General features: G+C 41.3%; 1 protein-coding gene across 1 annotated transcript in view; it reads right to left on the minus strand.

Annotated features, from left to right (window-relative positions):
* SLC25A26 (solute carrier family 25 (S-adenosylmethionine carrier), member 26) overlaps positions 1-24,810 on the minus strand; it is a 232,476-nt gene that overhangs the window by 149,290 nt on the left and 58,376 nt on the right. The window contains exons 4-5 of the mRNA XM_006865649.1: positions 15,687-15,791; positions 13,766-13,813 (exon numbers count right to left, since the gene is read on the minus strand). Coding sequence (XP_006865711.1) covers positions 13,766-13,813; positions 15,687-15,791 — 153 coding nt within the window. The remainder of the gene's footprint in view (positions 1-13,765; positions 13,814-15,686; positions 15,792-24,810) is intronic.

Raw genomic sequence — 24,810 nt, forward strand, 5'->3', positions numbered from 1 at the left:
GCATATCAGTTGGATGTTTCATTCTTCCAACTCTCGCCCTCTGTGGCTACGTTCTTGTCCATGGGCTCAGGTGTCCCCAGGTCTCACCACACTTTAGACCAACCAGCCATTCCTCTTCTCTCTTATCTCCAGGTCAATGGAAGTCTATGGAACGTGATTGAATTCCACCCATTTCTTCATTGCTGCCTTTCCCCCTTTTCCACTCACCAGTAGATCAATGTGGTTGCCAACAAGCTTGCATGCCTGCTCATGTGTTCCCTTTCAGTTTCCGTCTTTGAAGGGGGTTTGTCCTGAAGGGACTTGATTGTTTGCCTTGATGGCTCCCCAGCGAACAACTTGCTTATTCCTGTAGCAGGCCAATCCTACTGCCATTTTGTTTTGGGTTTTTCCTGATGATCTTTCTTTGAAGATGTATCTTCTGTCGCTCTAGCTGTTTCAGGCTGCTCTGCTTGTCCTTTCTAGAGGGAATGTCCCACATCTCAGAAGATTCTGGATGGGGGTCAGGATTCCACCTAAGGTTCTACACAATGCAAAGGTTCAGCAAGAGGTCTATTTCACTGGGAAAGTTGTAGAACCCGTTTTAGGTATTCGAATCTGTTATAGCCTGAAAACAGGCTTGCACAAGTTTTCTGTAATCATGTTTCCTGACATTTCTTTCTATCCTATTCAAGTGTCTATTTTACAATAGTAGTCAAGGGAAACCAATATTTCTGAGTCAGTCAGGCATCTTAGTATTATTTCCCCTCTTCAAACTATGCCTTCATCCCTGTATCACAGAGCCCTGTTGTTCCAAGGTTGAACATGCCTGATCAAGCATTTTAATGAAGGTTTGGAAGACTTTCATGATGAGCCAAGAGAGGGAACACTACCAACCTCAATGAATGAAGAAACGGTGACAAAAGCTAGACATTGGTGGGAGAATAGTACAGAAATATCACTGATAGTATGGTTACTGAAACTGGGATCTCACATGGTTTGGCACTATCTTAGGTTGGGCTCTCTAGAGAAACAAAACAAGTGAAGCTTATATATATACATATAAAGAAAACTGTATCAAGGAAATGACTCTAATACAATTGCAGAGATGGGCAAGTTCCAAGTCTGTGTATCAGATGAGCCAATATCGGCATGTCAGATGGAGTCGGAATGATGAGTCAGATGCAGGATCCAGACCTAACAGAAAGCAAGCAACCTTAGCCCTGAGCGTCCAATAAATTAGTAGCAGGTCACACTGCCAAGGAAATTTCCTTTCAGCTGATTGGCTGCTCACAACAGACTACATCATGGAGTTGATCACATTGTATTAGATCTCCTCATGGGGGATAATTATGTCTTAACTGCCAAATCATTGAGAATTCTGGTCCAGCCAAGTTGACACAAAGCCTTAACTATCACAGGCATTTTCAACTTAAGCAAGTATTTTGGCCTCAGCAAGCTTTCAACTCAATGAGTATCAAAAGAGTTACGTGAAGATCAGCTGGTTCCAAAGGGAGATCTTTCCATCAGTCTTTTAAACAAGGTCTAAGTAATGAAAGTGATTTAATGAAACAAACTATAACTATGGAGGAGTCTTGGATTTACCAATACAACCCAGAGAGCAAGGTCCAATCAAAATACTAGCTTCCAAAGGAATCTTCTGGACCAGTTAAACTCAAGGCACAAAGTTAAGTTCAGATGTTTAGTGCAACATTTTTTGGGGGGATTCCCTATGGGTAATTTTAATAGATTTTCTCAAAAGACACAGGATAATCATAGGGGACTACAAGGAAGAAGATTTAAGAAAATTAAAAACTATATTGGTGAGAAAAGGGCAGTAAATTGAACTGAGGAATTTTTAATCCATCAAGACACAGCATCTATTCATTCATGGAGTGTAGACTGGGCTGTGTCATGAGAATTTCATTGGGAAACCTAACCCCAACCACCGTACAGCCCTGCTGTCACTTCTGCAGACTTCTGCGTTCCCCAAACTCACAGAACATTAAGAGGGAACACGATTTGAGTCCCTCGAGGATACCACAACTGTTGTTTTAACATGATGTAAACAGAACACAGGGAACAGTTAGAGAGATGGAAACACTGCGTTCAGAAGTGTAAAGACCTAGATGGAGGATATGTGGAGAAATAATAGCTTAATAAGTTTTTATTTTTGATGAATAAGGCTTCTATGACTTTGTAGCAACATTTTTTTATTTACTCGCATATGAACATATAACACAGATATTCTGAAATCTGAGCTTTTTTTTATTTTTTATTGTGAATTGAGTGATACTTTACATGGGCAAACACTGGTTTTGCACTCATCCTATCGTATTTCATTTCATTGTAATGAACACAATGATGTGCACCATCATTTCAACAGTATTTGCGACTATTCCCTGTTTATTTTATTTTTTTTGGGGGGGGGGAGGGTAATATGCAAAAACACTCAGGAATATATAATCATTTCAACAACCGAAGAGGACATTCTGCAAGCCTACCTCCTGGCTGCCACCACACAACTTTTCTCATTCAATGAGTCTAGAGTCCTCAGCTACTCTATTTCTCCACGTCATCACCTTTGCCTCCATCTCTGGTGTCGCTGCTTCTCTGGATAGGGTACCACATTCTGCTTGTTGGCCCTGCTGTCCTGAAGAAAGGTAGACTAAGGCTGGTGTTCTTGTGCTCTTCTCCCTTAATGGTCCTAGGGTCCATCAGTTCCTGGACTGTAAGATGAACTACTGCCCCCGTTTTGTTACAAAACTTCAACCTTTACAACTGTGATAGTCATAATTAGCCAAGATAACAATTATTGACTATTGAATCATAAGACTCTTATCCTCGTCTCCTTTCACCAAACCCATCTAGACAAGATGAAAACTATTCAGTGGGGATTCTACCTTCCCCAGTATACACTGAAACTAAACGCCATCTTGAAAACTTGTAAGCCAATCACTTTGTGCCTTTATAGTGCCCCTAATTTACGTAGCCAATTTCTTAAGTTGCCTGTCCCTATCAACCCTGTATACAGAGGGGATACGATTGACACTGGATGTGCTGAAATATGAACTTCAAAATAAATTGCATGAAAAATAATTGACATAACCTCACATCCTCAAAATAAAGCCACTTTATAATGACAGCAGAGCCCATCAAGTCATTGTTAAAGAGCACTTCCACACTGATATTCAACAGAACAGAGCCAACAAACAGTAAGAAGAGATACTACAGTTTACAGCGTAGAAGAACTACACAAGTACTCCAGGATGTCAACATGATACCCAAGTATGTTTAGAAGCCAGAGGTCTTTCTAAAGAGATAGAACTTTAGATGGATGGATTAGAAAAAGAATATGGCAGGCACGTGGGATAATTCAGTACCAGCAGCCTCAACACCTACCCCTCACCTTCCTCCATCTTTATTGTTGTTGTTAAGTGCCATTGAGTTGTTCTGATTCATAGCCACCCTGGATAGGATTTCCAAAGAGAGGCTAGTGGTTTTCAACCGCCAAAAATTATGATTAGCACTACAATGATTACCATACAGCATTACACCAGGACTCCTGCCTTCATCTACTGCACTACTAACGTTCTCACTCCTCATCCATCTCAGAAAGGACCTAAGACATAAATTCTGTCCCATGAAATGTTTTGCTTTCCAGATAAATAGAGGGACAGATAAAGTTAAGAATCTCTCCTGCCCTCCCGTTCTTTAAGCTTGGAATAGGATCATGATGCCTAGAAGTTGTTGTTGTTATGTGCCAGGGAGTCGGTTCTGACTCATAGCGACTCTGTACAGGGTTTCCAAGGCTATAAATCTTTACAGGAGCAGAAAGCCTGAACTTTCTTCCACGGAACAGCTGGTAGTTTCGAACTGCTGACCTTGAGGTTCACAGCCTGATTCATAACTACTACGCTACCAGAGCTCCTTTTGATGCCTAGAAGTATACCAACCATCCGCATCAATGATGCAGACGAGGCTGAACATTAAGGCCAGCAAACAGGATGAAAGACCTCGAATCATCAATGCACTCATTTACCCAGTACACCAGCCTGCATCTAACTATCTCCAGATTTCTTGGTACAGAAAAGAAAAAAATTGTTTTGATGAAGCCATTGTAATCAGATTTTGTTATTTGCAGCACAAATGCAATCTAAACTGACACATGAAGATGAAATATTACACAATGGGGTGAAAAGCACAAACAAAGGACGAATAAGGACAGAGCTCCTTCAACACTATGGTTATTTGAGGCTACCATTTACAATGAAAATTTTTTGGGAGAATGTCCACCATTCTCCAGCAGCTTTCTCCCATGTTTATACTGCACTCATGTCCCAGGACCCCTCATCCACCAAAGACTGGACCCCTTCAGGACAGCAGGGCCAACAAGCAACAATGGAACACGCAGCATTCTCAAAATCATACAGAGCATAGGAAATGTGTCCAAAGAATGAGACAAGTAAACAGCAGCTGGTTTCATGTAAACAAAACATGAGAAAACATGCACCAGAAGGTTAAAGCCATTTTTCTATATTAAGATAATTTTACTGAATTGCTTTTCCTAAAAATGTTTGTTTATCTAAGAGACGATGAAAAACGGTAGGCAAAAAAATCCATATTTGAGGAGTAATAATTTCATTTGAATTAAAGAAAGATCTGAATGAACTATTGTTTATTCTCCATAGAGCAAAGTTATACTAATGTAAATGTAATTAAGTGACTCATCTTATAGACCTCTGGGATTGAAGGGAAAATTTCACTTGCATTTGTTTAATATTCCCATTAATAGAATGTCTGATTACACATGAACTGAAAGCCTGAATAATTAACCAAGGGACAAATTCCAAGAGCAAACAGAGACTTTTTTCTTTTCCCATGAAGTTACTAACATTATGGAATTTTAGCAGATGTTCTATTTGGTCATAGTTAATAAAATGAATTATGTAGGATTAAAATAGGGTTCAATATGTTTGCATTGGATTTTAACTGGAAAACAATTTCACATTACAAGTTTGGAAAGATTTATAATCACTACCCTCCCCCCACATACAGACACACACACTTTTCAGAAGAAATACTAAGATGTGGAAATTAAGTGACAAATTGCAGAACTTCCTACATTTCTATAAAACAAGATTTAAAATAACTATTTCTTCAAGGTTTAAGAAAACTGAGCTCTTAGAAAATGATATAATATCCTCTGTGGTTTCTCTTCACCTATATAATACAAAAATCATGATCATGTTAGTACAAGGTTGAGCCACCCACCCTCCCACATAATTCTGAAAAGCTTCAAGGGTCTGGTGTAAACCTTAACACAAAGAATAAAATGGGAAGCAGTGGAATACTGTCTTTACCACTAATATTTACCAAGTGCTGATCCCACAGAAGATACTATGCTATATTCTCTGAATGCTACAAAGAAGTGAAAATCCAATAGCTACTTTTAAAAGGAAGACATGCTATCCATGGGAAGACAACACAAAATTATATGCAGCCAGACAAAAGCAAAATGTAAAGATACACTTAAAGAGAAAGGGAGATGTAAATGAAAGGTTTCAAAAACCCTTTCATACAAACATACCAAAACAGACAGACAGAACTGCTAAAAGGAAAAAGACCTTTCCTCTCAGCAGCACTGACTTCTGTTGTCTTTTACTATCTTGAAAGCAAACATACCATACAGACTTAAGGACAGTATGTAAGCCAAGAAAAATGCTAGCTACAGTGTGTCCTAACATTTTCCAATAGGAAAACTCAAGTGTTTTATTCTTTCAGTAAGAAAACATGCCTCTAAATGGGTTATTTCATTTAGAAATTAAATTGCAGTAATTACCAATCTAACCAAAGAAAGAATAATCATAAAAATTTCCCAACCCATTTACTTTAATGATTTTCATCAGCTGAACCAGCTATTAGGGTAACTTTATACTATTAGTCCAATATGTTGTTTTCTCTCCAGAGGTTGTCAATGAATACAAAATCACTTGTAGGCTGCAATTTGTTAATTATATAAACAACTCCTCTCTATGAGACAGTTGGACACAACATTCTCCAGTTATGGCTGAGAAGCTTTAGAAGTGGTAATGGTTATGTGGCTTCTCGTACAAACGCACCAACTGTCACTCATCCTCATGAAATGGTCTTCACACACGTACTACAGAGAGATCAAGGACGGGTATCTGTTCACAGCCTAACATTTACAGGCATGTTTTAGTATCCAAGTCTCCTAGAAGACCTTGAATGTAATAGATGCCTCGTGGAACTATCAGACTTAAAAACGAACAGTTTGTGCAAAGCTCCATTTGCAATGGGCAAATTCTGCCTCACGGAGTTAAAGTTACTTTTCAAGAGCAGACAACTGGTAAGTGGCAGAGCTTACAAGTGGGTGTCGTTTCTGGTCAAAGGCTTTTACACAGTTACCAAGTACACTATCATTCATAGCTGACATTTCTTAAATTCAAACTATGTGCCAGTCACTGTACAAAGCATAACACACACATCTCATCATTTAACGTTCACAGTAACTTCATGATGATTCAAATAAACAGCTTACAGTAAAGAAAATAAGATTATTTAGGCACATGTTAATATGCTCACTTTGTGGTTGTAATGTAAGAGTTACATTACAACCACAGTGCAATCATTTTTCACTTCTCAGATTGTTAGTACTGTAATGAGGCTGGGACAAAACAGAGTGCCAACCTTGTTAACAAAGGGTGAACTGACATTTTCCATGAAGGGCAACTCGGCAGTATCTATCAAAATACAATTAAAACAAGACCACGACAACCAAAATATGACTTTTCATATACACTACCTGAATTTAGAGACCATCTCAAGAAGAAATTTGATGCAATGGACACTAATCACAAAGACTAGAAGAGCTGGGGGATGCCATCAAGAATATCACGCAGAAAGAAAGCATACGGTCATAAAAAAGACAGGAAAGAAAAAAGACAAAAGCAGATGTCAGAAGAGACTCTGAACATGCTCTTGAACAAAGAGATGCTAAAGTGCATACATGAAATTAAGTAAAAACTAAAAAAATTTTTCAAAGAGCAGCCAGAGAACACAAAGTACAGTATTATAATGAAATGTGCAAAGACCTGGAGTTAGACAACCAAAAGGAAACAGCACACTTGACATTTGTCAAGCTCAAAGAACTAAAGAAAAAACTCAAGCCTCAACTTGCAATACTGAAGGACTGTATGTGGGATATAAGCAATCAACAAATAAGGACAGCTTGGACTGCAAAGTTAGTGGTTCAAACTCACCAGCCATTCCTTGGCAACCCCATACAGGGTCTCTATGGGTCGGAACCCATAAATTGTTATGCAATCAGTAAAAAAAAAAAAAAATCAGCGTGATCTTTATGAATGGATACAGAATTATCTCTACACTATATTCAATTACGAATCGGGCTGCGAACCTTAAGGCCAGCAGTTCGAAACTACCAGCTGCTCCGCGGGAGAAAGATGAGGCGTTCTGCTCCCGTAAAGATTTACAGCCTTGGAAACCCTGTACAGGGTCGCTATGGGTCGGAACCGACTCGACGGCACTTAGCAACAACAATATTCAATTATAAAGTAAAAAATGTAAGATGTAGAACACTTAGAATGTCTCTGGAAAACCACTCCAGAGCCACTAGTGTAAAAGACTAAGAAAAAGAACCCATACTAAAGGGGGGTGGGGGAATTCTTTGTTGATCACTGCTAAGTTGGGGGTGGGTGAGGGGAGGGAAGGGAAGGTGGAGCACAGGGCAGGATTAGACAGAGGAAAGTTTGGGTGCTGGGGAGGGGGGCAATATACAAGACGGGAGAGTGGAATGGAAATACAAAGCAGATGGGAGAACAATTAGGCATGTTTGTATGGGCTAAGTTGAACAGAGGTAAAGAATGATATATATACAACCTTGGAACTACAGGGCGCTGGGATACAGAGATTGAGACATGGTTGGAATGGGGAAAAGGGGGCAATGATGTTAAGATGATTGGCTGTCTTTTGAATCTTGGTATTCCTTGCATTATAATATAAAATAGACACTGGAGGGGGAGAGAAAGGAATAGTCAGAAACAACACCATAGAAAGCTTGTAAGTCCATCTTCTGCCTATAACTGATTGGAATACCTAAAATGGGGCTACACCATGCCCAGTGAAGGAGGCTTCCTGCGGAGCCTCTGCAATACATAAGACTATAGGTGGAAGCCTGAATCACATCCAGATCTCCAGAGATGGGAAATTTCCTTGAAAGGACGAGCAGACCAGCCTGGAATGGCTAGAAGAATAGAAGATACTTCTTGAAAGAAAGACCTACAAGAAAAATACAAAACAATAGAGGCAGACGGACTGTTACTACAAGAACAAACAAGGTGCTTGCCCAGGAAACACCAAGGCAAGCGGTCGGGTCCCCTCTGTGCAAACCCCCTTCCAAGACTGACTCAATGGGAATACATGCATGCTATGATTGGTGACCACACTCGTCACCCATAAGGGGAAATGAGGGAAAAACAACAATGAAGTGGCGATCTAAGCCCTACAATGTGGAGAGTGAAACATTCAGCTGATAAAAAAAGAGAGGGCATATACACAAGAACACCCACACTTGCAGATAAAACCCACTTGACCTGGCTTCAATGACTGAATGATCAGAGCTCAACCAGAAGAAAGAAGAGGAAAAAAAGAGTAATCTGACGCAATTTGATGAACTTGACCCACACCTATGGAAGCAGTAGCTCAAGTGAGGGAACAAATTCTTACAACAAGAATCCTTCCCACCCCTTCCACACACAGAGTAGACAGGGATGGGCAACTTGGACATTGGCTACCCAAAATGGGGAGGGGGGGAGGCTACAAAGGCAAGAAGTGACTGGCTTACAAGCTTTCAAGAGGGAACCTAGAGCCAGGGGGCCTCGAGGAAGGCAGAATCTCCAGTGAGTAGTATCCAATCAGCCTAGGCGGAGCTGATTAAATGAAATACAGATGGGTCTCTTGTGATACAACAGTGAGTAATTGTTATCAGGACTGATTGTGAAGGTTGGAAATGTAAAGGTAGACATTTTATAGCAAGGAAGGGAGGGAATAACTTTTCAGTCTAGGAGTGGAGGTCCCTAGGACCACCAAGGGAGAAGAGCCAAGAGCGGGAACCTACCCAGAGAAGCAGTGATGCCCGAGATGGAGGCAGAGACAATGACGTGGAGTGATGGAGCAGCTGGAGACCTTAGATCCAGAGAAGGAGAGCAACTGTGTGCTGAAGACGGGGGGAGGGGGGGATAGAGGAGGGGGCTGGCTTGCAGGGTATACCTTTTGGTTGGTTGATGATGCATAGAGGGGATTGTAACCATGGCAATGATATGATGTACGATAGAATGAATGTAAAACTAATGTTCTCCCATGTAAACTATCATATAATTCACAATAAAACACTTAAAAAAAAAACAAAAACAAAAAACTCCAGAAACATACATACATGAACAGTTTCTGTGGAGAGGAACTGAGTGGCTAGACAGCAGAGCAGGGAAGGTATCTTTAAAGAGGACAGGCCAGTTGCCTAAAGTAGTAAGTGTTCTATGCATAGTCTATGACTTAGGAGGAATTTCTGCTACCTGAAGTAGGCCATGTGGAGTAACTAAGTCTGTAAAGCTGCCAGGCCTAGTTGTATCATGGTAGTTTCTGCCCTTAAAGGGACAGCTTGGTATCTATGCCGCGCCTATAAAACAGGCTGATGAAGTTAAGCCTGTTTACTTGCTTGCTTTAGACTGTGTGTAGAACTTGGTAGCGGCCTTTCTACACTGAAGTCCGATAAAAAAACGCTGGCATCTCCCCCTAACTCAGAGTCTTTAGTGAGTACTCTTATCTACTGAAAGGAAACCACAGGTTGCTCATCATCACAACGGCAACTTCCTACCACTGAGGCATCTCCAGTCAGCTTATCACCTTCAGATTTATGCCGGCAAAGTCACCCACCAGTAAAGTGTGCACAAACAGCAAGGGGTCCCATGTCAGATTCTGCTGAGGGCTTTGCCATGCCCTCCACTGCAGGCAGGCACGTAGCAGCACTGCAACCCCGGGATGAACTGCTCAACAAACATCCAGCTGAGGGAGGGGGTCAACCTCTCCTTCGGGCAAGTACCTCACTTTCTGAGTGACCTCTTAAAGTTCCCTCACCTACCCTGAAATAGAGGGAAATCACTTCTTACATGGGAGTGTGTCATGGATTGACCTGTGTGTTCTCACCCCCAATATATGTCACCTCGGCCAGGTCATGATTCTCAATGGTTTAATAGTTGGGTAATGATGCAATCACCCCATCCCCAATGTGAGCTGACGTGATCAGCTCTCACCTGACGTAATTATCCTGTGTGTGACAAACCCTCTCTTCAATGATGGCAATGAGGCTGGATGCAATCTACAGGATTTGGTTTTATACTGAGTCAATCTCTTTAGAGAGATAAAAGAGATTAAACAAGGAAGCTGAGTCAGAGGGACCTACTGCGATCAAGAAAGAAGATCCAAGAGTGAGGTGGGGCCTTTGGACTTGGAACTGCACCGAGAATCTCCTAGATTCAGGGGAAGAGTGATGCTAAGACACATGGAGATCTGCAAGGAATGCTGGGCCCACAGAGGATAAAAGTGGACAGGGCCCTTTTCCCAGAGCCTACAGAGAGAGGAAGTCTTCCTCTAGAACTGGCACTCTGAATTTGGTCCTTTAACCTCCTAAATGTGAGAAAAAAAAAGTCATTTTATATGAATTTCTTATCCATTTGTGGTATCTCTCTTATAGCAGCACTGGATGACTGGCAGAGGAGAAACCCCAAGTCTGCTTAGATAAGTGAGGTACACACATGCTCTCTCTTACACCCTGTGTGTTCATCTGTCTGTCTCTTTGATTACTTCTCATTTCCACTTCAAGAATAAAGTCAAGAGTCATTTCTATTAATGAACAAATAGTAATTGAGTACTACTCACTGTAGAATAAGCACTGGACTGCTAACCACAAAGTCGGCGGTTCCAACCCACCAGCCACTCCTCAGGAATCCTATACAGGGGTCTCTACAAGTTGGAATCCATTCAACATAGCAATAACAATCACTACAGCACCTATTAAATGCAGTGCAAAGTAATTATAATTAATCCCCTGTTGTTTTCCCCACCAGAACATGAATCCTTTGGGGTAGAAATGTTTTTGGGTGGTGCCCGACACATTTGCTGAGCCTAACTTATACCAACTTCTTTGGAGACAACTTGCCTTTCTTGCCTTTTCCCCCTACAGAAGTCCTTCTAATTCACCTCGAAGACTAGCAACTGTCCTCCATAGAGATTTTAAAGGGCAATGGGCCCTCTGAAATCAGCCTATGTAAGGAGTTGTGATTCTGCTCCCCACTCCACCCCACTGCAGTAACATCTGTAAGCCACAATGCATGCCTGCCTCTCTTTGACCAGGATCACAACAAAGATGACTCTTGAAAGGGTGAAGGAAATAGTATAATCTGCTGACCCTGCTTAGACTCAGTCAAAAATTCAAAGGAACTGAAATAATTTAGGTGAACATAAGAGACAAGCATGCAATTTTTATAAGCATCAAATTCTGTAAAATAAAATTAAAACTGTGACAGTATTAAAAAAATCTGAAGAAGACACATAATCTCTTTTATACCGCATGGATTCGAATTTCAATCTCACTCTAATAAGCTACTGCCATGGAGATGAGACTATTTTAAGGGAAAATTGCATACAGAATAAATATGTAAGTTTCCTTATTTACTTATTGAAGCAATCAAACAAGCTCTTTGCAAAAGACTTGATATTGGTGTCAGAAAAATGTAAGAACCAAAACTATTTATAAAGTAAAAATTCTGTTTAGAGTAGATACATCACTTCTTATTTTTCACATTTTGAAAAGAAGTTCCATTTCATTCAGCAACAATTCTTCCCTCATTCTATCAGAAAATTTCTACAAAAGCAATATTTCAAGTAAAATCAATTCTGAAGGATCTTTCATGAATACACGTAATACAGAGGACCCCAATTAAACTCCCCACAAAGCCCTGCCTTTATCAGTAAACAAAGTCATCACAGCAGGCTAACCCTATCTACCAGGAATACAGCAGAGAAATTAATACTAGCTTGACATATGTCAAATCAAATTTTTAAAAGAACAGAATGTAGTTGTAACCATGTTTGTTTTTTCCTCTATTTGTCTGTATGCAAACCAGTATTCTACAGCATGCAAACCTATTCATTTATTCAGCATCTCTCAGAAAAATCAAAAAAGATTTGTTGTGTTCCCCATGCCCCCTTTCCTGCATACAGGTGAAATATGAGTAAACCACATGTGTGGTGAGTCAGAACATGAGGAGAGAATGAAGATACAGTTACAGGTAATATTTTTGAAAAGCAGATGTTATCTCCATACACATTAACGTACTTTGAAAACATTCACTACACTTAAGGTTGTCACCGAGTGGAAATCAAAAGCCTCAAGTAATATGTGAAGGTGCTGATGTTACACAAAGAAGACTGCAATCTTCAACAAAAGAGGACTGCAATCTATAGTAAATACATAAATAAGTACCAATAAAAACATACCTGGGAATAAAATGAAGGATTTCAAAAACATTTCCAATACAGCCAGACCCCATGTTCAGAGTGGATACTTCTAGTGAACTCACAACTCACACTGCCCTGAAATGTTATGTGACTTTGTCCTAATTTTGGATGAATGAACCAATGAACTAACCTCCAAGTCCTACTCCAAAACCAATTGTTCACTGCAGTCACTTTCATTTGCTGCTTGCATAGCTTTTCAATCACTGAAAAGGCTTCAAGCCTCTCCTTGCACTAAAGTAAGGTTAAATGAGAACCGCAGGTACCTGCTACAACTGACCTACACATTCTAAAGGTCAGTTATGAGCAGATCCCATTCAGAACCTGGAGACTGCATGTATTCTGCTAATTATATGAACACTTATTTCAATTAAAAACTTTTTTTATACATGAAAATGATTTGGTATCAAAAGAACTCCATATACAAAACAAAGCTGCAAAGTAGACAGATACAGGTTCCTACTTGTGTTTTATGGACTAAATATAAAATTAAGTCCCAAACTAGAACGATAACATATGTAAGACAACTTTTTAACTTCAAAACGGCCTCTTCCACAGAAGACAGAGATCAAAACAGTCTTCCTGCAGTAGCATATGAACTCACGTACCGATGGTAAGGCTGTATGCATCCTCCACCATAGAACCATAGGTTTGGAAGGCACAGAGGGATGGGTGGCTTGCCCGGGGCACACGGCAGAGCCAGGACTCCAGACTGAACGCCCAGCTCAGGATATTTGGTTAACTGCTTTGTCCACAGCAAGTCAAGAGCTAACCACATGCTACAAACTTTTAAGACACTTCTTAGAGTGCTTTTTCATTACTAATTTTTAACATTAATTTTGCAGATTACAGTAAGTAATTTGAAATTCTACTCTTAGTAAACAAAAACAAACCCAAATCTACTGCCAGGAAATCCTTCCTGAGTGTTTCTGCTGTAACACAAACACTTCACGACTCTAGCTCTGACCAAGGCCATTGCTCTTTCAGGAAGCCCATTCCAACTATTCGTTTAGAAGAAACAAGACTAAACAGAATTTTTAAAAAGTGATTATAATTCCTTCTTTTAATGTTTTAGACCAATTTCTCCAAATAAACATCTGATACTTCAGAAGTATGTATTTACTGAACAAAAATTATCATTCTTTTGTACTCCAATATTGGAAATTCAGTGAGTTACCTCTCTTAAAACTGTACTTTTGTAGCCTCGGTACAGACCTTGGACGCCCTAAAACAAACACAAAGACAAGAGCTCAGACAGTTGTGAGAGCAGAGATTTCCAAATCACATTCTGAATAAAGCAGATATGTCTGTTCTAAAATCCGACTTGTAAAACATTCACAACTACAATTCTCTAAGAGGTTGAAAGTTCTACACTGGTAATCGTTTAAGATAGGAAAGTGTCTAGTAATAAAACTACCATGTATTAAATTTACTGTTGCTATGATTCAACATTTCCTCTCTTGAAAGGAATCCTTAGGATGTTTTTGAATACTCCCCAAAGCAAATGCACACAGAATGCCAATTAGCCTTTTACATAAAAATAAAACCTAAATCCACAGCTTCATGCCAAAATCATCAGAAACTCAGTAATACCCTGTCAATATAATGTTGCTGTTGTTCTTAAGTACAGTCTAGCCAGTTCCATGTCATAGTGACCCTGTATAGGGTTTCCAAGGGGCAAATGGTGGGTCTGGACTGCTGACCTTATGGTTGGCAGTCCAGTGTTCATCTTATATAATAGTAATATCTAATAAAGTAATTAATGTTAATAAATAATTCTGGACAAGCCTTGTTTTATCTATTAACTCTCTGCATAGCTCAGCATAGACCCTCAACTGCATTGATCTCATGCATACAATTAAATACTCAAGGTCTCCTCACCTAGGTTACAGAGCATGACAAGATAGCTTTGCTAAAACCGCGACTATGAAATTTCCACAAGATTGATTCTCTTCTGAAAAAGAGGCTTGTATAAAAAGTTTAAGGGTAAGCAGCTAAAAGCTCCGTTGTTGTTGGGGGGCCTCTGAGTTCATTCCAATTAATGGGGCCCCCTGAAACAGAACAGAGCAGGCCCATGGAATCTTCTAGGCTGCAAATCTTTACAGAAGTAGCCCAGGTGGTGCATTGATTTAAGTACCTTACTGCTGACTGAAGGGTCAATAGTTCAAACTCACCAGAGGCTCTGTAAGACAAAAGACCTGCGATCTACACCCACAAAGATCTCAGGCTAGGAAACCCTATGGGATGGTTCTACTCTGTCGTATGTAGGGTCACTATGAATGAGAATAGGCTAGATGATACAGAACAACACAACAATCTTTAGCAGATCACCAGGGGTTTCTCCCGCAGAGCCACTGGCTGAATTCCAACAGTCCTCTCTGGTAATAGCTGATTGCTTAAACTGTTGTGCCATGAGGGATTCTAAATGTCCCCTAGCCACATAATAAAATAATTACTATTTGGTCTTCTACATAAAAAGTTTGCAAACATTATTTTTGACCAAGAACTTAACATTAATCAGTAAAAGAGGAATTACATTTGTTCATACAAACAGTGAGTGTGCCACTGGCCACTGACATTCTCCTACGATTCTCCTGTTCATGGGGACTGGAAACAACACTGACTGGGCAACACTGAACAGCTACAAAATCAAGATATTATTGTAATACACTAGCTGCACTCTTCTCCTATTTCTAATTCACTCCATGTTTGATTCCAAGAGTCCTACAGGAAGGTTACGATGTAGATACATATACACGGGGGCTTCAAAATCTTCATGGAAAAATTCCATTCACTTTACGTTCCATTTTCTGAAACCTCCTGATACAGTAGTGGCACTTGAAATGGTTGTTTTTTAAAATAGGAACAGGAAATTAAAAGGAAAATAAAATTTTAAAACAAATAAAGGAAAGACAATTTAGTGTTAAAAAAGGACTGGACATTCAATGTAGCTCTCAGGACTCTTGTAGGCTTGCTGGGACCAGGTCTACAGAGCTCAGAATAGCAATGCACTATAAAATACTTCTCCAAAAAAAAAAAAAAAAAAAAAGATGAGAGCTTAAAAACACATTCAAAAAAGAAAAAGAAAAACACCTCACCTCTTCATACAAGATGTTACTGAAAATGTGAAATGTCCTGGACGAAGCCGATACCTGTGCCCTCTGCTTAACCACTTCAGAAGGAACTCGAATCAGACAGGCGATCTGAAATCGAAAAATTAATCACATCCTAAATAAGAAACAGCAGCTATAAAATTTGAATTATTTTATATACAAAAATTCTATCAAAACAAAACAAAAACATAATGTAGGGACTTAGTGCAAGATTTCAAAAGGTTTTTCTAAATTTAAAGTACTGGGACCTTAATGGGCAAGCATTGTTTTGGCAGCAGATCCCCCTGTTTTGTACCCCTTCCCAGCCCAGTCCCCATTTTTCCAAAACCTAGAAAAAGTACATGGCACATGGCCGACACTTCAAATGTGTTTGCTGACTCTACTGGGAGTAATCAGGCATCAGCAGAAACAGAGCTGCTCATCAGCCAGGACCCCCACCCTTCCATCCCACTCTACCAAACCCATTTCAATCAGCTCCTACCCAGTCCCAGGACCCCCGACCCCAACCATCCTTTAACTGAGGAGTGACTCCTGACTCTGGTGGACCCTGTTCCAGCATCCAGTTGACGTTAGTTCTGACTGATCCATGCTTCACACCAATTCACAGCAGTCTTAAAGGGCAGAGAATTGCTCCATAGGGTTTCCAACACTATTAATCTTTACATTTAGGATTCATTACTGCCAGATGTACATCGGTAATGCATAAGAGAAATCGATGTTTTTACGTTGGTAGTAAATGCCAAAAGGACAACTGATAGGGAGATACGAGTGTACCACTTGATGTGGATGTTACCTTTAAGACTCTGTCTTTCCAACATTATATGGCTCAAAGGCAAAGGTAGGAATACTTTTTCATGTAAGTCATAGGGTCTCTGCTGCAAACGTCCAACTCTGCTGTTGTAGCACAAAATGCGGTCCTAGGTAAGAGTGTAAATGAACAAGGTGACTTCATTTCTACCAAACTGTATTTACAAAAACAGGTGAAGGCTGGCCAACCCAAGATCGAAGGTATAAACAGCAGACGGCAATTTTGGCAAGAGCAGAGTGAGCACAGATTCCATGTAAGCATCAGCGCCCTGGGTGTTGTTTACGCGACCCACAGCGACCTTGTAGGGCACCCTGGTATAAGGGGTAAAACCACTTGTGATAGAACACCCATACAGGCAGATAATACCCACTTGACCTGGCTTCAATGACTGATGATCAGAGCTCAACCAGAAGAAGATAGAAGAGGAAAAAAAAAAAAAAAAGATACAAAATCTGATACAGTATGATGAACTTGACCTACACCTACAGATGCAGTGGCTCAAAAGAGGGAACAAACTTTACAGCATGGATCATTCCCACCCCTTCACACACAGAGTAGACAGGGATGGGCAACTTGGACATTGGCTACCCAAAATGGCGGTGGGGGAGGGGCTACAAAGGCAAGAAGTGACTGGCTTACAAGCTTTCAAGAGGGAACCTAGATCCAGAAGGCATGAAGGAAGGTAGAATCTCCACTGAGTAGTATCCAGTCTGTCTAGGTGGACCTGACGAAAGGAAATGCGGATAGGTCTCTTGTAATACAACAGTGAATAATTGTTATCAGGACTGATTGTGAGGGTTGGAAATGTAAAGGTGGACATTTTGTAGCAAGGAGGGGAGTGATTAACTTTGCAGTCTAGGAGCGGAGTTCCCTGGGACCATCCAGGGAGAAAAGCGGAGAGTGGGACCCTACCCAGAGAAGCAGTGATGCCTGAGATGGAGGCAGAGACGATGACGTGGAGAGATGGAGCAGCTAGGGACTTTAGATCCAAAGAGGGAGAGGGGCTGCGTGCTGACAACCAGGGGGGCAGGCTTGCGGGGTATACCCTTTGGTTGGTTGATGAAGCATGGAGGGGATTGTAACCATAGCAATGAAGCGATATACGATAGAATGAATTAAAACTAATGTTCTCCCATGTAAACTATCACATAATTCACAATAAAACAATTTTTAAAAAACATACCACTTGTGATGGTAGATGCTGCAGCGTTAGCACAGGTGCAAGCCCTCCAGAAAGTCCTGCGGCTTTATGTCCAGCACATACGGCTATTCTGATCAAGGATTCATTAACTGAAGTTCTTTTCCTCCCAAACCTAACAAGACTTATGAAATAGTATGATCTGATTACAGTCTTCATCCATCAAACAACCGAATGCTCATTGTTGACAAAGATGTCTACCATTTGAGCTAAGCCATCTTTCCACAGACATGCCATGCTAAGGAGTTTGGAACTTATTCTCATGGGCTATGGGGCCAACTGAAAGACGGTAAGAAGCGGAATGGTTACTTGGGCTCTTCTGATACATCACTGTGGCTATGGTACACAGTCAGCTCCGGAACAGGAAGGAAGGAAAGGGAGAAAGCAAAGGGCTCCACAATGTAGGAGAGGAGTTAGGAGATGTCTCCGACAGTTCCCTAAAGGATGACCTAAAATAAACACTGCTCAAAGACAGCTTTTATTACAAGCTGTCAAGTCCATTTCAATTGATGGCAACCCCCAAGTGACACAATACAACTGTCCCAAAGGGTTTTCTTGGCTATAATCTTTACAGAAGTAGATTGTCAGATCTTTCTCCCCTGAAGTTATGGGTTATATCTGAACCACCAACCTTTCAGTTAGCAACCAAGTGCTTAACTGCTGTACCACCAGGGTTCCAAATTTAAGGAAGGATAAATCAGGAAGCCAGCTAAGGAGAGAGGAGTGAGTTCATAGTTACAGAGAGCAGAGGGTCAACGAACAATTGGTTGCTTTTTGTTTTTGGTTTTGTTTTTAGGATGGCAAGTATCTACACACAGGATGAGGGGAAAGTGATTAACATCTAGGACAAGGATGACAATCGAAGAAAGAAATGGTTTAATACATGAGGACCTGCGAGAGTACGAAAAAAAGACAGGGTTGGGGCCATGGCATATGGTTCCATTTCTGTGTGGACCTCCCACAGCCCACACGGCCCCTCAGGCTAGGACGCTGCTGTCTGAATGCACACGCCCCGCCACTCAGGACCAACTCCCGGAGGGAACGCACAGAAATGGCCAGGCCCTTACATTCAACATCCTGAATTTGTAACAACCTAGTTTATTTAAACTGATACCAACCTAACTTCAATGTACCACACAAAAACTATTTCTATTCCCCCCACCCCACCTTATATCACTAATTACATCTTTATACATTGTGCGTAAAGAACCAAAGATTTTCAGCGAGTGATAAAGTAAAATGGAAGTACTAATTTAAAATATGCTGTTAGATGCGAATCTACTTTATTAGCCTTCACAAAAACCACCTTTACTTTTATTTTAATGGTAAAAAAACATGCTCAAACTGATCAACTTACCACTAAGGAGACCTGGTGTGATGCTGTAAGATAAGCCCTGAATTGTTAACTACAATATAGGCAGTTCAAACCCAGCTGCTCCTTGGAAACCCTAGACAGGGTCGCTATGAGTCAGAACCAACTCAAGGCACTTAACAACAACAAAAGTCTAAACTCTGGTGTAAGGTACGTTCCTTGTGGTGACAGACTGCAAACTTTTAGAGGCATGCTTAAATATCAGGATAGAAAGTAAAGTCTGCAGAAACTTACAGGAACCTAACAGGTCAGCCCTCAGCACCCACAACTCATTAAAGAAATGAAAATACAGAGAAAGGAAAGCTGAGCATACACTAACGCCTTGTATTTTTCAATTCAAGAGGTCAAGAATGAGATATGACCCCAATATGTCAAGAAAATAGGAACTGTCTACTTTTGAGGATTGGCATAAATATTTATGGAACTTCATGCTTCGTAAGACTCCATGTTCTTACATTAAGTTTTTATTTCTTAAAAATACAGAGGCAGAAAAAAAACTTTGAAAGGGTTCTCAGATGAAAAGTCATATAACTAAGCAGAAGGGTACAGATCACCCAGCAAGGCTCCCTGACTTCTGTGGTGTGGCACTTTGGGCGTAAGAGAGCAGCTACAAAGGGACGTCTTTCTTTCCTCCAGTACCTACAGTGCCTTCCATTTGGTTTTCTATTAACTCTGATCTTTCTTAGATTTGAATTTGAGCTACACACAAGTATTTCGCTGCACAAGAACAAAAACATGTTACAGTACTGTGGTTCTATGATGAGAAATAAAGGTAATGTCATCTCTAGGTGCAATGCTATATTCATTCTTTAGAATAGTCTTTCCTCATAAACCTGGGGTTCAGTTCAAATCTATGATACAGGAATGGTGCATTTTCATTAAACCCAAGAATGTTTTATATGTTAAAGTTCTATCAAGTAACAAGACATCTAACACACTTTCCATACATAAAATACATATCCCTGCCTTTTGACAACATTAAATGCCAAGCTGGCTTCACCGGAAGCAAACAGTCAAATGGAAATCCCATTGCCGCCTAGCTGACGGACTCCCAGTGGCCCTGGAGAAGAGGGGAGGACTGTCCATAGCGTTTTCATGGCTGAAGTCTTAAGGTAAGGAACCCTGGTTGCACAGTGAGTTATGAGTTGGGTTGCAAACTGCAACATCAGCAGTTCAAGTCCACCAGTCGCTCTGCGAGACAAAGATGAGATTTTCTGACCTCTTAAAGATTTGCAGCCTCAGAAATCCTATACACAGTCGCTATGGGTCATAACTGACTCGATGGCACAGAGCAGCAGTTGTTACATAAGAACATCTTTCTTTCTTGGAGGAACTGGTAAGGGCCAAACTGCCACCAGGGATCCTCAGGGTGAGAGTACAAATCCACTGCCATATTCTGACGTACAGCAACGCTTCATAGTATCTCTGAGATGTTTACTGGAACACACAGAAATGTACATACCGAAGATACAATGATGCCTTACATTAAAAACTGGTTTAAGAATGAAGCTGCTATCAAAATTTTTCTTTCTTTGACACAGAAACTTTTCTGATAAGTGGATCTAATTTTCCAATAGAGAGCAGACTATCTTCTTCTGTTGTTGTTAGATGCCGGTGAGTGCCCTTTTGCACAACATTAGTAAACACTGCCCTGTCCTGGGCCATCCTCACAACTGCTGTTATGTTTGTTGTTGTTAAGTGCTTTCGAGTCGGTTCTGACTCACAGCAACCGTGTATAGAGCTTCTAAGGAGCAGCTGGTGAGTTTGAATAACCGACCTAATTACTGGTTAGGAGACCAGAGCTGCTCCTACAGCGCCGTTCTGTCACAACTATTTCCAAATCTGGATCCATCATCTGCCAGGATTTACAATCTCCTGTCCTCTCATTGTCAAAATGCTCTTCAAAGCCACTGAACATTACCTTATATCAACTTTTTTTTTTTTTTTTTTAACAACTATTTCAACATACTGCACAAAAACTTACCTGCTTTAGGACTTTTCTTTAAGCAACTTAACACATAAAATTTCTCTAACATTAAAAGTTAATTATGTCCCCCTCTAAGACTGAAACTCAACGGGAACACATGAGCAGGCACATAAGCTAGCTGACAACCACACTGGTCTACTGGTGAATGGAAGAAAGGGAAAGGCAGCTATGAAGAAATGGGCTAAGTTTGACCACATTCTATAGATTCCAGTTGACCTGGAGATGTGAGAGAGAAGAGGAAGGGTTGGTTGGTCCAAAGTGTACTGAGACCTGGGGACACCTGAGACGATGGACAAGGACATAGCCACAGAGGTCTAGAGCTGAGAGTGAAGAATCCAGCAGATATGGAGTGAGAGGAGGCACACAAGAACACCCAAACTTGCAGATAGTACTCAATTTGGTGAACTCGACCTATACTCCTGGAGATAGTGACTCTGAATACCAACAGAGAGAGAAAGAGTCTTCACATCAAGTATCAATGGTATCCCCTCTGTAAATAGGGCAGATAGGGATGGAAAACTTAGACATTAGCTACCTAAAATGAGGGGGCAATAAAGGCTCAACATGACTGGCTTACAAGGTTTCAAGGGGGAATTTAGTTTAATAGTGTGATGGGGGACAAAGAGTCACCACTGAATAGTTTTCAGCTTGTCTAGATGGGTCTGGTTAAAAGAGATGGGGATAAGATTCTTATGATTCAATAGTGGATAATTGTTATCATGACTAACTGTGACTGTCACAACTGTAAATGTAGAAGTTTTGTAACAAAAACTGGGGAGTGATTAATCTTACAGCCCAGAAACAGATGACCCTAGGACCATCAAGGGAGAAGCGCACAAGCGGAATGTGAGACCTTTTCCAGAGAAGCAGCGACACCAGAGATGGAGGCAGAGATGGGAACATGGAGAGAGGGAGCAGTTGAGGAATCTAGATTCATGGGAAGAGACGGACTGAGAGCTGGGGGCCAGGAGGCAGACTTGCAGAATGTGCCCTTTGGTGATTTAAATTTTTATATATGCCTGAATGTTTAAAAAAAAAAAAAAAAAAAGAGAGAGAGCGAGAGCTAAAGGAAACAGAAAGAAATATTGCTGTTAACTGATGGTACATGAATGGGATTATAATCATTATAATGAAATGATGTATGATTTATTGGATGTGAAACTGATGATCTACCCTATAAATTTTCATTCAACCCACAATAAAAACCTTAAAAAAAAAAAGTTAATTATGTCAGTATTTTATATGTACATTAGTCTTAGATAGAGCTACTTGGTTAAGGAATCAAGAATGAAACCCTAATCTTCTGATTATCATCTCTAAAATTATTAATAAAGAATTTATTTTTCTTTGTTAAGTAACATCAACTAAGTTCTGACTCATAGCGACCCTATCTAGGGTTTCCGAGGAACATGTGGTGGGTTTGAAGCACTGTCCTCACAGTTTAAACCGACCTTTCAGTCCAGTGCTTATCCTACAGCACCCCAGCAGGACTCCCAAGTACCTTTTCCATGCATCTACTAAACTTAAATGGTCAAACTTTATTATCAGTTTTTCATGTTGACTCACACAGTCTATAATTTTTTAACAGAAATTTAACAAGATGTCTGTCAAAACTGAATCATATGATGCCCATTTGACTGGACTTCAATGACTGGATAAACAGAGCTCAACCCTAAGAAGAAAGAAGAGGGAAAAAAGCGTCATCTGATACAATTCGATAAACATGACCTACACCTATAAATGCAGTAGCTCAAAAGAGGAAACAAGTCCCTGCTCCAAGAACTATACCCACCCCCTCCACACAAAGGGTAGACAGAGATGGGCAACTTGGACACTGGCTACCCAAAATGGGGGGAGGGATACAAAGGCAAGAAGTGACTGGCTTACAAGCTTTCAAGAGGGAACCTAGATCCAGAGGGCGTGGTGGAAGGTAGAGTCTCCATTGAGTGGTGTCCAGCCTGTCCAGGAAGGGTTGATGAAACGAAATACAGATGGGTCTCTTGTGATGCAATAGTGAATAAGTGTTATCAGGACTGATTGAGAGGGTTGGAAATCTAAAGATGACATTTTGTAACAAACAGGGGAGTGATTAATTTATCAGTCTAGGAGCGGAGGACCCTGGGACCATCAATGGAGAAGAGCGAAGAGCGGAATCCTACCCAGAGAGGCAGTGAGGCCTGGGATGGAGGCAGAGAAGACAACGTCAAGAGATGGTGGGGCTGGGGGCTCAGGATCAGGAGATGGAAAGGGGCTGAGGGCTGTGGTGGGAGGGGGTGCAGGTTTACAGGGTACATCCCTTGGATGGGTGAGGATGCATGGACAGGATGATAACTATGCCAACGAAATGACGGATGATGGAATGAATGTAAAGCTGATGTTCTCCCGTGTAGACTATTACACAATTCACAATAAAACATTAAAAAAAAAAAAAGTTTAATCATATTAAAAGCAAAATGGGCTTTGGACTTTGCAGAGCAAGTTAAAGACAGAGACACCCACCTCATGGCTTTCTAAGATTTTTGAAATGTACAGTAGTATATTTATCTTTTATTCCACATTCTTCGTGGAATGCCCAATATTTTCTTCAGAAACCAGTTGCTAAATTAAGAATTACCCAATATAATTTTCTGTGCCACTGTTTAAAATTTAAAAAACAAACCACTGGCCACACGGCCAGGCTGCACTGGTGAGAGGGGCTCTGGGTTCGGGGGAGGGGAACCCACAGGGGAGGCCTTCTGGGGGCGAACCCACACTCTTGCAGCCACCATAAGTCTCAGTACTTCAGAATCTTAAACCCGCTTTTTTGAGAGATCAACGTACTGAGGAACTACTGGCTGTTTGGACTTGTGCCCGCCGCAGCGTGCAGCTGCAACCCCGGCTCCTTTGGGATTGGGGGGCAGGGCTGGAACCGGCTCTTGCAGACCCTCCAGTGGACGGGAACCTTGAACGGGGAAAGCCGCTGGACATGTGGGGGAGGAGAGGGCAGGGGACATGTGCCCTGGAGTAGGATTTCCGCGTGTACAGTGGGCAGAGAGAAGTTAGTTTAAGGAAAAAAAACAAACAAACAAGCAGGAAAAGAGGAAAGGCGGTGACCATCTGATGTCATCGGGCACGAACTGTGCCCGCCCGGCCGAGCTGCCTCTGTCCCGCCCCCTTGGGCTGTGTCCACCGGCCCCGCTGCCACGCGGCCAAACACCCCTGCCCCGCCCAGCTGAGCCGCGTTCGCCGTACTCCGTCCACTTGAGCCACATTCACCCGCTAGGGAACTCTACCTGGGTCTCCTTTTTTTAGCTAGCTTAGCAGAATTCCCAACGTGGCTCTGAGGGTGGGGGCACCACTACAGAGCCTTTTGAACTGTAGGGTCTGTAGTTCAACCCTATCTGGGTCTTCCTCCCACACCTTTTATTTATTTATTTATTTTTTCATTTTTAGCTGGTTTAGCAGGAGTTCCAGCATGGCTCTGAGGGCTAGGGCACCACGACAGAGCCTTTTGAACTGCAGGGTCGGGGGTTCAAGCTCACCAGTCGCTCCTCGGGAACCCTATCTGGGTCTCCCCTTTTTTTAGCTGGTTCAGCAGGAGTCCCAGCAAGGCTCTGAAGGCTGGGGCGCCACTACAGAGCCTTTTGAACTGCAGGGTCAGGGGTTCAAGCTCACCAACAACCAGGAGAGGAGGACAGAGTGACCGAAAGAGAGTTAGGACATTAAAGACATACCTTCATTAAGCCACAGAATTTCTTCTTATTA

The sequence above is a fragment of the Chrysochloris asiatica genome, unplaced genomic scaffold (genome assembly GCF_000296735.1).
Source record: "Chrysochloris asiatica unplaced genomic scaffold, ChrAsi1.0 scaffold00080, whole genome shotgun sequence".
Taxonomy (NCBI): domain Eukaryota; kingdom Metazoa; phylum Chordata; class Mammalia; order Afrosoricida; family Chrysochloridae; genus Chrysochloris; species Chrysochloris asiatica.